Raw genomic sequence first — 13,998 nt, forward strand, 5'->3', positions numbered from 1 at the left:
TCCTCCTCCATACCCAAATATACATTAACATAGGATAATTAACTGCTGTCATGGCTCCTCCTCCATACCCAAATAGTCAAACAATGGTTATTCCGCCCATTGACCTTTGCCCCCTGACCTTTGTCCTTTTCCAGGTGCCCTGTGGGTGTGCATCGTGCTGAACCCGCACTGTAAGAGTGAGGAAAAGAGCGGCTGGCTGAAGCAGCTGAAGAAGTGGGGCGACATGGACATCTGTCCCCTGGAGGACGGCAACTACGGCAGTGAGTTGCCCAACATTACCAACGCTCTACCACAGAGCAACCTCGCCCAGGGTCAGTCGCAGTCTGTAGCAATAACACACACTGGTATACCGACACATAGACTACTCACACTGGGCCTGTACACTTCCACTTGAGTTACAGCTACATCCCTTCCCTGTCCCAAACCATGGTTCTGATGCACTGTTTTTGTTGTCTTCAGATTTGGTTGTCTCTAGTAAAAGTAGTTCAACTCAAAATATGACTAATAAAAGGTATTTTTTTTTGCACTGTGCTCTGTCTCCCTCCCTGTATGTCCCCCTCCAGACTCCCTGGCCCGGCCCAGACGGACAGTGTTCAAGCGGGCCATGGAGGCCTGTGATCTCCACTGGCAGGACAGCCACCTGCAGAGGATCATCAGCTGTGACTACTACATGTCCCCAGCCTACCAGCGAGAGGGAGAGAGTCTCCTCTTCAACCCCCAGGGCCTGCCTCTATGGCTAGGTGAGAATTACACAACCAGATTTGATCTGGTCTGCACAGTACACAGTCTTAGCACTAGATGTTATATCAATTCCAGATGGTATTGGAAGGCCATCTCCGTATATGTTTTTAAACCATATACACAGAAACACGCACATACAACCTCCACACACACACACACACACACACACACACACACACACACGCACACTGGCCAAGCTCCCGGCATTTTAAGCTCTGTGCCATGATAGTGGCCCGTTTGTTCAGTGCCAGTTCTTGGGTTTGGGGCTCAAATGTTCGTCTCTGAACACCACCACTGTTTAGTTTTCTAAGCCTCCTTTAATTCCACTTCCACTGAATCCTGGAGCTGGAGTAAGCAAGTTCTGGGGGAAGATTTGTCCTCATTATGCAACTTAAGCCTGGGTATCGGAGTAGTAGGGTTCTTTCTGCTGAGGCTGCATCCTGCCTGTCAGCCTGCGTGGACATTGTGTTGTGCTGAGCCCGTGTCATGTGATTTGTGCTGTAGATCACGTCCCCACGGCGTGCGCGCGGGTCGATGCCCTGCGTTCCCATGGTTACCCCCGCGAGGCGCTGCGGTTGGGCGTGGCCATCATCAACACCCTCCGGCTGCAGCAGCACCGCCAGCTGGACATCTACAAGCACCAAAAGAAAGGTAGCGCCCCCTGTCTGCCTGGAGACAGTTCACTGTTCTCATTAGGTGAGCCTATGGGCCATACGTAACAGAATTAATGCATTTTATTGTGTTTTTATATGGTTAGGAAAATATCCTAGCCCTACGTAACATGAATACTGTTCTACTTTTGTTCATGTGATAAGATGTACAGTATGATGCGGGTCTGAACTTGTTGTGTTCCTGTGTGTGTCAGAGCTGCTCCAGAAGGGGATGACCAGCACTACTAACCTGGAGGGCTGGGTGGGACACCCCCTGGATCCCATCGGCTGTCTGTTCACCACCCTCACTGAGACCTGCCGGGTAGAGGACGACAACGCTATGGACACTGGAGGTACACATCTGGCCAGGCCCAGGCCTACCCAGGCAACGTTTCCATTCCACTTCAATCGAACTGGTCAAAATGGTGTCAGTCCAGCAACCATAACTGATCACCCATACAGTACAGTCCCATACAATTTGGAAGAGGCCAAGGCAACCAGCGACCATTTCACTCAACTTTAACCAAACTGGTCGAAATGTTTTTTATTTTTTGTTCAGTCAATTATCTCGTGTTGTCCCACAACTAATCAAGGCCATCGGATTGTAAAGTCACCCATTCAATCCAGTCCTGGTCTATCACCCCCCTCATGGTCCTCTTGTAAGCAGCCCTGAGATGAATGGCTGTGCTGCAGAAAGGTCATCCAGCCTACACAGTGGTGGAAAATGGATCAAGTCCAACAACATTTGCATTCCATACATTCTTTAGCCCAGCCAAACAGAGAGCAGGGATTTGATACGGCCTATTGTGACAAACCTACAGGGAGGCATTGTGTGCCGGAAGAATCCTGGCGAGTGGTATGGTGATTTGGGTGGGCAGAGGGAGAGTGAGGGAGTGTTAGAGAGTGTGTGAGTGTTAGAGAGACCAAGAGAGGGAGCGAGGAAGTGTGTGGCTTATGGCTTATAGGGCCATCATCATCACAGTCCTTTGTTTGGTTCTGGTGAGTAGCTGGAAACATCTGGTATGGAGGCAGGACTTTAACTTGAATTCTGACCAATCAGGGAGCAGCTCTCCACAGTCTTTACACATCATCAGTAGCAGCAGCTGGCCAGCAGAGCCTGAGCCATAACAGTGGAGGGAGGGAAACATGGAGGCTAACTACTGTGGTTGCCGTATGAGAACTAACCCCGGTCGCCCAGGATTCCACATGGTTAAATCCACCTTGGCACTGATCTCACACAACACATGCCAAAAAACCTAGAAGCCCAAGGCTTGCGTCCACTCATATTAAACCTCCTTCACATCTAATTAGCAACTCCTACGGACAAAGAATTTCTATAGCATCTATCCAGTGTTGCCTAAGTAGATGGGTACAGTACATAGATGTGTACAGTACATAAGACAGCGTAAATGTGTCAGACCTACATGTAATACGAGAGGTCAAATATTTCCAGAGGTATGACAACAAAGCGGCGTGTTATTGAAAAGCTCCTGGACGCTCCATTGGTGACTAGAGGTTGTTTTGATCCAGCGGCATGAAGGGAAAATCACTGATATCCTCTCCCCTCCCCCTGTAATAAACAGGATTGTCGTAGGGGGGAGGGATAATTTGCCAGGGGGATTTAAGCGTAAGCTGGCCGTGGGTTGGATCTTAGTCCCTGTCAGCAGATGTTAGTGTTTTTCTGGGACCTCAGGGACACCTCTACCTCTGGTGCTGCCTGGCATCCACAGCTGCCTAGGTGGGAGATTTGGCGCTAGAGAGAGGTTCCTGTAGATGTGGCGCTAGAGAGAGGTTCCTGTAGATGTGGCGCTAGAGAGAGGTTCCTGTAGGTGTGGCGCTAGAGAGAGGTTCCTGTAGGTGTGGCGCTAGAGAGAGGTTCCTGTAGATGTGGCGCTAGAGAGAGGTTCCTGTAGGTGTGGCGCTAGAGGGAGATTCCTGTAGGTGTGGCGCTAGAGAGAGGTTCCTGTAGATGTGGCGCAAGAGAGAGGTTCCTGTCTGTGGCAGCTGCTTTCCACACCCAGCACCTTTCAGGCAAAATAAATGTGAAACCAGACAGCCGTTTTGGATTAGTGTTAGCTTCTAGCAATGTCTCATAATCCTGCTAGATCATCGTTGCAATTGAGAATTGGTTGTAATTGACCTAACAGTTTGAATAAAGGTTTAGTAGAACAAAGTCTCACTTCCATGACCATCCGTGTAAACTAAAAACCTCTCTTTGTCTCTTCAGACTCTGGAGAGCCCAAGCCGCCTGTGTACCATCATGTGCCCGTGTGGGGTTGCCCGGATGGCGGGGAGTCCTATCTGGCACTGGCCCTGGAGGTGGCGCTGATGGGCATGGGGCAGCAGCGTGTGATGCCTGAAGGCCTCTATGCCCAGGACAAGGTGTGTCGGAACGAGGAGCAGATCGTGGCCAAGCTGCAGGAGATGGAGCTGGATGATCTGCTGGTCCAGACGCTGAGGAAACAGGCTATCCTCCTACTGGAAGGTATGAAGGCTAGTTGTGTTATATTATTGTCCTCCACTCGTCTCATTTCATTGTCTATCTCTGTTGCCTTCAATTGTCTCACTTATCCTCCCTCGCTGTCCCGTTCCATTCTTTCACCCTCCATATCCCTCTCTCTATCTGCCCTGCTTCCTTCCTCTCTCTCTCTCTCCTTCCACCGCTCCCTCCCTGCCTCTATCTCTTTTCACGTCACCCTTTCTCTTTAGCTGTCCCATCCCATCCCTCTCTCCCACCTGGCTCCCCTCCACTGGTCCTGCCTCGCAACACCCAGCTGAAAATGGATCTCAACCCTGGCCTTTTAACACGGTCTAACCCCCTTTCTCCCGCTTCCCCATGCTAGCTATGCTATAGCCCTCCCCCATCTGGGGCTTTAGGGAATGTTAGCTGTGTAATCCTAGAGCAGACATCTGTCGCTGCTAGGGAGGAGAGATTTGGTTAATACCCAATGGGCAGTGTGTGTATGGTTTTCTGTCTGCTCTGTCGCCCCCATCAGGTTAGGAGAGGTATAACCTAATATTGCTTTTATTCACTGCTCTACTTTGAGCCATTAGCTGTTTATATTGGTATACTTTGAATATTCACCAAAAACGGAGCCAAATCGTGTGTGTGTGTGTGTGGCTGGACTCCAAGATATGAATGACTGTGACAATTCTGATGTACTTTGTGACAACAAACAGTGACAACTCTCTGTCTGTGTGTTCAGGAGGTCCGTTCAGTGGCCTGGGTGAAGTCATCCACAGGGAAAGCGTTCCCATGCACACCTTTGCCAAGTACCTGTTCTCAGCCCTGCTGCCGCATGACACAGACCTGGCCTACAAACTAGCACTGCGGGCCATGAGGTAAGATCCCCCAACCCACATTCCTATCCAACCCTATTCAGGCTCATTGCTCTGTTTCAAGCACCTGTATGTGTCTCTGGCATTCAAAACCATTTAGCATCTATTACAAAAAGAACTCACCATTTTACTATTAACACTTAGAAACGTATCATGTTTTATTGTCAACGTAATGTGATGCGTCTATCTGGCTGCGTCACTGCGTCAGAGTCATAGACACTCAAACCAGTAGATGGTCATAGCACTGACGTCATCCACGTCAACTCCTATGGAAAACTCCCGGGGGGTGAAGTCGGGAATGATTTGAATTTGACCGTAACTAGCAAAGAGTCATGGTCGACGTAGTCGTTTTCATCCTGCCGGGGTCAACCGGGAACCTCCTCGTAGCCTGCCGGCCCCTGATTGGTCTGTCTCAACACGTGGTCCTGTGTGACGACACATGTAGTGTCAGAATGGATCACTATTTAATGAAATATCTCCATTTGTAGCGACTTCACCGTGGGCATCAAACTTAATAATATATTTTAGAGCCCAAAACTGCCGTCAAAATGATTTGTTTGGGCCGTTCTGGCGATCATCATTTATATAGGATTTTTAGGGCAGACCAGTGCTTTTGCCACCGCTAGGTTGCTACGCATTAGCCGACCAGCCGAGCTCGTGACTTCACACTCCCTCCCTCTACTTGTATCTATATATTAAGAGGCTGGATGATGAATCCCTATGACTGAATAATCCCCATCTGTACTGCGGTGTGATTATCCTACTGAGACTCCTCAGGGTCCTGGCTAATACACAATCCATAACAGGGCTTAGGGCTGCACACACGTGCATATGTATACGGGGGGGGCTAGAGACCTCTAATGCAGCTATACAGACTGGTGTGTGTTTCAGAGACCTCTAATGCAGCTATACAGACTGGTGTGTGTTTCAGAGACCTCTAATGCAGCTATACAGACTGGTGTGTGTTTCAGAGACCTCTAATGCAGCTATACAGACTGGTGTGTGTTTCAGAGACCTCTAATGCAGCTATACAGACGGGTGTGTGTTTCAGAGACCTCTAATGCAGCTACACAGACTGGTGTGTGTTTCAGAGACCTCTAATGCAGCTATACAGACTGGTGTGTGTTTCAGAGACCTCTAATGCAGCTACACAGACTGGTGTGTGTTTCAGAGACCTCTAATGCAGCTACACAGACTTGAGATGGGACGAGGCAGTATAATAATGCTGTAGGCTAGGAAACCTTTTTTCAGTTCAATTTTGAATAGGAAACTTTTTCTTTATCATAATAACTCATCTCATCACTCTCTGTCTCTCTGTGTGTGTCCTCTAGGCTCCCTGTGTTAGAGTCGACTGGTCCCTCGGGAGACTTGGGTCACCCCCACCATGGCATCAGCATGGTGCCCAGCCGCTACCCACGCTGGTTCACCCTGGGCCACCTGGAGTCTCAGCAGTGTGAGCTGGCCTCCACCATGCTCACCGCAGCCAAAGGTCAGCTCCACTCTAGTTACAACAATGCGCACACACACCCAAAACATTTACAGTGGGGGAAAGAAGTATTTGATCCCCTGCTGATTTTGTATGTTTGCCCACTGATAAAGAAAGGATCAGTCTATAATTTTAATGGTATGTTTATTTGAACAGTGAGAGACAGAATAACAACAAAAATATCCAGAAAAACGCATGTCAGAAATGTTATAAATTGATATGCATTTTAATGAGGGAAATAAGTATTTGACCCCCTCTCAATCAGAAAGATTTCTGGCTCCCAGGTGTCTTTTATACAGGTAACGAGCTGAGATTAGGAGCACACTCTTAAAGGGAGTGCTCCTAACCGCAGCTTGTTACCTGTAAAAAAGACACATGTCCACAGAAGCAATCAATCAATCAGATTCCAAACTCTCCACCATGGCCAAGACCAAAGAGCTCTCCAAGGATGTCAGGGACAAGATTGTAGACCTACACAAGGCTGGAATGGGCTACAAGACCATCGCCAAGCAGCTTGATGAGAAGGTGACAACAGTTGGTGCGATTATTCGCAAATGGAAGAAACACAAAAGAACTGTCAATCTCCCTCGGCCTGGGGCTCCATGCAAGATCTCACCTCGTGGAGTTGCAATGATCATGAGAACGGTGAGGAATCAGCCCAGAACTACACGGGAGGATCTTGTCAATGATCTCAAGGCAGCTGGGACCATAGTCACCAAGAAAACAATTGGTAACACACTACGCTGTGAAGGACTGAAATCCTGCAACGCCCGCAAGGTCCCCCTGCTCAAAAATACATATACATGCCCGTCTGAAGTTTGCCAATGAACATCTGAATGATTCAGAGGACAACTGGTGAAAGTGTTGTTGTTAGATGAGACGAAAATGGAGCTCTTTGGCATCAACTCAACTCGCCGTGTTTGGAGGAGGAGGAATGCTGCCTATGACCCCAAGAACACCATCTCCACCGTCAAACATGGAGGTGGAAACATTATGCTTTGGGGGTGTTTTTCTGCTAAGGGGACAGGACAACTTCACCGCGGCCATGTACTGTCAAATCTTGGGTGAGAACCTCCTTCCCTCAGCCAGGGCATTGAAAATGGGTCGTGGATGGGTATTCCAGCATGACAATGACCCAAAACACACAGCCAAGGCAACAAAGGAGTAGCTCAAGAAGAAGCACATTAAGGTCCTGGAGTGGCCTAGCCAGTCTCCAGACCTTAATCCCATAGAAAATCTGTGGAGGGAGCTGAAGGTTCGAGTTGCCAAACGTCAGCCTCGAAACCTTAATGACTTGGAGAAGATCTGCAAAGAGGAGTGGGACAAAATCCCTCCTGAGATGTGTGCAAACCTGGTGGCCAACAACAAGAAACGTCTGACCTCTGTGATTGCCAACAAGGGTTTTGCCAGCAAGTACTAAGTCATGTTTTGCAGAGGGGTCAAATACTTATTTCCCTCATTAAAATGCAAATCATTTCATAACATTTTTGACATGCGTTTTTCTGGACTTTTTTGTTATTCTGTCTCTCACTGTTCAAATAAACCTACCATTAAAATTATAGACTGATCATTTCTTTGTAAGTGGGCAAACGTACAAAATCAGCAGGGGATCAAATACTTTTTTCCCCCACTGTAACCATGCCACTACCAGATAAACACTCCCAAGGCCTTGTCCACCACTACAGAACACCACAGTGCACATACAAACTGTTGGATGACAAATGTTGTTTTTCAATCTAATACTCTATTGTTTGGACCTCCAGGAGATATGTTGAGATTGCGGACGGTGCTGGAGGCCATCCAGAAGAACATCCACTCCTCCTCCCTCATCTTCAAACTGGCCCAAGATGCTTTCAAGATCGCCACTCCGGCTGACAACCCCCCAGACATTACCCTGCTCAATGTAGCTCTGGAGCTGGGCCTGCAGGTACTGACGGCTAGATGGATAGTAAGCAGTGTGTGACATTGAAAATATGTGCTGTTGGGTGTTGAATTACTGTGCACTCTGCCTTGTCTGACATGTTTCAACATGTCTCTCTCTCTCTGCAGGTAATGAGGATGACTCTGTCCACTCTGAACTGGAGACGCAGGGAGATGGTGCGCTGGCTGGTCACCTGTGCCACAGAGGTGGGTCTGCGAGCGCTGGTGAGCATCCTCCAGAGCTGGTACACCCTGTTCACCCCCACCGAGGCCACCAGCATCGTCGCAGCCACCGTCATGTCCCACAACACCATCCTGCGCCTCAGCCTGGACTACCCCCAGAGAGAGGAGCTGGCTAGCTGCGCCCGGACGCTGGCCCTGCAGTGTGCCATGAAGGACCCCCAGAACTGCGCCCTCTCGGCCCTCACGCTCTGCGAGAAGGACCACATCGCCTTCGAGACGGCCTACCAGATCGTCATCGACGCAGCATCAACAGGCATGACGTACTCTCAGCTGTTCACCATCGCCCGCTACATGGAGCACCGTGGCTACCCGCTTCGAGCATTCAAGCTGGCCTCGCTGGCCATGACCCACCTCAACCTGGCCTACAACCAGGACACCCACCCGGCCATCAACGACGTGCTCTGGGCCTGCGCCCTGTCCCACTCGCTGGGCAAGAACGAGCTGGCCGCCATCATCCCCCTGGTGGTGAAGAGCGTACACTGCGCCACCGTGCTCTCAGACATCCTGCGCCGCTGCACCATGACCGCCCCGGGCCTGGCCGGTATCCCCGGGCGACGGAACTCTGGGAAGCTCATGTCCACGGACAAGGCTCCGCTCCGGCAGCTGCTGGACGCCACTATCAGCGCCTACATCAACACAACCCACTCCCGGCTCACTCACATCAGCCCCAGGCACTACGGAGAGTTCATAGAGTTTCTTAGTAAGGCCAGAGAGACCTTCCTACTGGCCCAGGACGGACACATCCAGTTTGCCCAGTTTATAGACAACCTGAAACAGATCTACAAGGGCAAGAAGAAACTCATGATGTTGGTACGGGAACGCTTCGGCTGACCCCCGGGGGTCCCCCAACAGGACAGGCAATATAGGGAACTCCTTTTATTTCTACTTAATCATTTATTTAAGTTTTAATTTCCACTTCTTTTGTCATTTACGTGTCAAATTCTATATTTGTCCGGGGGGGGGGGGTTTGTCAGTTTGTTTTCTTCTTGTGAGTGACAACCAATGTTACTCTGCTAGGTAAAGACTGCGGAGGGGGGGGAATCTGAATACAAAAATATTTGAAAAAGATTATGATAATGATGAAAAAACATTGAGGTGGCAAATAATGAAAAACCAAATGATGTATAGGGTATTTTGAGCCAGGGAATGATGTCTGCTGTGGTGAGATACTAGTGGTTTTTGAAGGAAAGAAAACCTGTCATTCCAAAAACACTGACGCACATAGTGTTGACTTACTGTTATACCTCGATTGTATTCCAAGGGTCAGCTTTAAACTTTTCCTGTTAAAAGGCCTCGTTTCAAGGCATTATGTGTGGAGGAGGTGGAATGCTGAACTTGGATGTGTCAGGTCCAGAAGCCAAGCCTAAATATGCCAGACTCATCAGGTACATACAGAATCCTCTGACTTGACCAAGCCACTCACACTCTCACATATTCTCTACCACCTTTCCTGAGTGGAGCCTGATCGATTTTTCTGGTATCTCCTATTTCTAGTGAAGGTACCTTTCAAAAAGAGACAGATGTACAGAGAGAGAGACAGGTTGCGGCAGATTGGTATTTGGATTCGATCACGGAAAGATGGATTGACTGGCCTGAGAGTGATACTGCCACTGTGGGTTTGGATCTGTGAGGAGTGGCTTCTGTTGTCAGAGTTTGGGTTTATAACATGTTGAAATAACATTGCTGAAAAACATCTTGTATCTTTCAAAGCAAAACGTGTACTTTTTGACAACATGCCTTGGTGTAGCCGGTTGGGGTTAGTATTCCACATACAAGCCTACCTATAAGTATCAACCTCTCAGACCCTGTGGGAAAGTTTTATATTAGCAGTAGTACTATTGTTATACAAGCACTTCACAAATGTCATGTACTCAACACCATTCTGTCTGCTTGAGCAATTATTTATCGATCATTAGAATAATCTGTGTGTGAATGAATACTAGGAATACAAACAGCATAACTATATTTAACATGCAAAAATAGGAATATTAGACAAAAACATTTGAGGATAAATGTTGAGGCTATGAAAAGCGGTCCATGTCAGCTTCCACATTCCAGGTGACCTAGGGCCACAGAAGTACACTGTCCGTTTGACGTAGTACAGTATAGAAACAACCGCAGCAAAGAGAAAAGAGACGCTAAACTCAGTTCTCAGGGAATCACTTAAAGAAACAAAAACAAGAAAAGTAGTAGCATAAGCATTTAAGATATTGTAAATATGAAAGTGTCAATTAAGAAAATTGTAAAGTTATAATTATTTATGATAACTGTATGTTTTTGTTTTTGTGGGATACTTGAATGTGTTGTGGGCTGGGAATGTGAGGGCAGTTAGATGAAAATACATTTCTCAGGTGCTCCTGTGTACATTTCTCTGATTTCTTTTTTTATTTGTATGTTTTCTAAGAGGAAGCATGTTATTTCGAAATTAGAAAAGTAGGCATACCATTATGAACAGAAAGCAACCTGACTATGCAGAAACCACTTAGTGGTTTGGTCCCGTTCTCTGGAGTCACCCAGACGAATGTCTGAGGGGGGCTAGCCACTATCCGAAAGAGAACAGACGAGGCAAGACACAGCATGTTTGTATTTGTAAGTAGCCTGCACATGCTGCAAATTTGGACAGACGTTGCCTTTGACCAATTTAATGTACAATTTCTCTCTTTGGACTTAAGCCTTTAGTGTCTTCTCAAAGTACCCGTGTCAGCGCTTGACATGGCAACGAGAGTTTAAGGAGAGCAATGGTCCAAAGTAAATGAAAATAAAAACCCTGCATGCCCCACGCAAAATAAGGAACTGGCAGAGAATATGAATGGGGGGAGTCTGTTTTGCCAACCCCTATCGTCCTCCCTTGTATTTCTTCATGCTTTTAAGCCTATTCCGTTCACTTCACCTGAACGACCATGGCCATGCTCTTAACCATTCTCTACTACCCCTACGGAGCAGTTGAGTTATTCTGCTCCTTCCTTCCTTCCATCCATCGCTGGTCTTTATTCCTTCTCTTTTAAAGAGATTTTGTTAGCTTCCTCCCAAACGTTAGTCACAGGATTCAGTAAGACTGCAGCACTGCCTGTACCAGTGCCATATGCACCACGACATAACACCTGCTTTCCCAACCAACCTACCAACCTACGGCAGCCTCCTCTGTTTTGTCATTCACTAGCTGCCACAAATATTAACCACTACTTGAATCTGAGATTTGTGAGTTACAACGAGTGGACAAAACAAGATTGCAGTTTAATGTAAACCTGCCTGTTATACACACACGTCAAACAACAAGCATTTTCTGTCGCTGAAGTAGTTGGTTCTACGGCATTGCAAAAAAAGTGGGGGGGAAACTCCTCTGGCTTTTAATTTCTCTCTCCCATACTGTGTCTGTGTTAACTGTACCAGTGTTTTGACCCGTCACTAGAATTTAGAAGGAAGTAATAATAATCGCTGGTAGATTGTTCACTAGTTCATCTACAGTTTGATTATTTTTTTATTTAAGGGAAAGTGTTTGTTGCCTCTTTGTGCTACTGATTTATAAAAAAAAAAGGTATCCAGTATTTGTTGCCACAGAAGTATAGTTTATCAACAGTTTGTTTGTGCAACCTCTTGAGCTAATGTCTATAAAACAATTTATTACTATTTATGTAACGCTACTACCATTTTATATCATTTGTGTTGGAATCTCAGTGCTTTTCTATGAATAAAGTGTGAAACACGTATATTGACTCCTGCTACTTTCTAAGAACTGTCTTCTCTCACTTTAGGTGCCACTCTATTCCTGTCGGTGTAGTTGTGATTTCTCCTCTAATATGACTCTATCTTATCTATCTCATTGCAATTCTCATTCATTAGGGCATTCATGGAGCTAAACCGGTGAATCAGGTCATAAAGAATCCTAAGTGTGTGTGAGAGGCAGGCAGCACGTCTTGGGCCCAGATTGATTGCCTCTCTAAATGAGCTTATTAATTATCGCAGCAGACAGCTCACAACTGTCTGATTCCCATTCTGTTCTTAATATAACACCACCTCAATTTGTTCTGTTACCTCCCACACATGGGATTGGACTGAATCGATTTTTGGGATTCAGTGGTGACCAAAAACCGGTATATACGTTGGCTGATACTGAACGTGCAGGTTGACTGACAGGTTGGTATAGCTCTAATTTTATCCTGGGTTAAAGGCGGGAGGTGATTTTTTATTTTTTTTTGCTGCTGCTGTACGAGCCAATCTGTTACAACTGTAAACACCATGAAGACCAAATGTCAGAGTGATTGGTAGCGCTGGGTGGTGATGCTGTCAACAAGCCCAATACTCTTTGGACCTGCTTGTACAAACTACACGGCTTCTCCCCTGGCCTATCCATGGGGGAGTGCTTCACAGATGGGCTCTGTCATTGTGTTTTGGACAGGGAGCACAGAGTTTGCCTGCTGAAATATATAAAACCCTCCTCCCCCCCCTCCCCTCTGCTCCACTGGGGAGTGTTTGTGCTCCTGTAGAGGGGGGTGATTTAGCTGAAGTGACATGTAGGGAAGAGACAGACGAGTAATTGGCTCCCCCACCTTGCTGTGTGGTTCCTGTGTCGGCTGCTGAGGCTGTCAGCTGGGGGAAAGAGTGGAGAGAACAGGCATCGATGTGAGACGAACGCTGGGCTGCACAGACATAGCACCAGATTGCTTATGTGGTCCTGAAGGCAGGTGCTTCCTTCGAACACTAGGGCTGCGCTGTATGTTTATTAGTAGACAATTGGTCAGTCGAACCCCAGCAAGGACCAACAGGTGGAGGAAATTCCTCCGGTGGTCAAGTCCACCTCCAAATTGGCACAGACTCATGCTCCGAGAGCACTCTGACTGTCTACAGACCGTTTGGCAGTTGAGTCTTAAGTTCTCTCTCTCTGCACCTTGGATGGTAGGTTGTGCTGTCAGCATTATCAAACATCTCGTTCTTCAGGGAGCTGATTTGGAGAGCTTTGTCCTGCCGCTCTGGCTTTCTAACATCCCTCAGTAATTGGGGTGTGTGAGGGGCTGGGCAGGGAGGGTAGGGTGAAGGAGGAAGGGAGGAAGGGGGAGAGCTAATGAAAAGGAGTAACTGCAGTGGCCCTATGATTCTATCCATTCCAAATGATTCTTTCTTTGAAACATTTTGGATTGAATTGAATCCTTTAATGAGAAATGCTGGGGTGTGGGGACTGGGGAGATGAATGACTGTGGTCTTAGCTGTGGAACAATAGAGATGATGATGGATGAGTCAAGGCTGGACCACAGGGAGTTAGGCTCCCTCTGATAGTATCTGTGTCATCCAGCTCCACTATCATTTGGCTCCATGTTAACTAGCGATAAGGTGACTGGAACAAACAGCACATTACTCTCTGACCTAGTTGGGGACTGACAAGCATATTTATTTCAACACCCACTTTGTGTAATGGCACAACTCATACAATGTGAATCTTTTATACAGGGGGGCCAGCACAGAAAAAAAATAAAAAATGTATGAAATTGTATGAAATGTATGCATTCACTACTGTAAGTCGCTCTGGATAAGAGCGTCTGCTAAATGATGTAAATGTAAATGTAATACAGGTTAAGGTTTATAAGGGACAGTGACATGGACATGTCAGTGGCTTTCTAAAGCACA

General features: G+C 47.2%; 1 protein-coding gene across 3 annotated transcripts in view; it reads left to right on the plus strand.

The window, feature by feature from the left end:
* Positions 1-12,086, plus strand: part of zswim5 (zinc finger, SWIM-type containing 5) — a 57,262-nt gene extending 45,176 nt beyond the window's left edge. Inside the window, exons 5-13 of one of the 3 annotated variants that reach the window (XM_014140442.3) lie at positions 135-311; positions 564-740; positions 1,246-1,437; positions 1,607-1,744; positions 3,619-3,876; positions 4,598-4,733; positions 6,062-6,219; positions 7,980-8,143; positions 8,266-12,086. In XM_014140442.3, coding sequence (XP_013995917.1) covers positions 135-311; positions 564-740; positions 1,246-1,437; positions 1,607-1,744; positions 3,619-3,876; positions 4,598-4,733; positions 6,062-6,219; positions 7,980-8,143; positions 8,266-9,210 — 2,345 coding nt within the window. In that variant the 3' untranslated portion in view covers positions 9,211-12,086. The remainder of the gene's footprint in view (positions 1-134; positions 312-563; positions 741-1,245; positions 1,438-1,606; positions 1,745-3,618; positions 3,877-4,597; positions 4,734-6,061; positions 6,220-7,979; positions 8,144-8,265) is intronic. The other 2 variants (XM_014140444.3, XM_014140443.3) reach the window with 2 other exon arrangements.
* The last annotated feature ends 1,912 nt before the right edge of the window (positions 12,087-13,998 follow it).

The sequence above is a fragment of the Salmo salar genome, chromosome 14, assembly GCF_965601325.2.
Source record: "Salmo salar chromosome 14, fSalSal1, whole genome shotgun sequence".
In the NCBI taxonomy this organism is placed as follows: domain Eukaryota; kingdom Metazoa; phylum Chordata; class Actinopteri; order Salmoniformes; family Salmonidae; genus Salmo; species Salmo salar.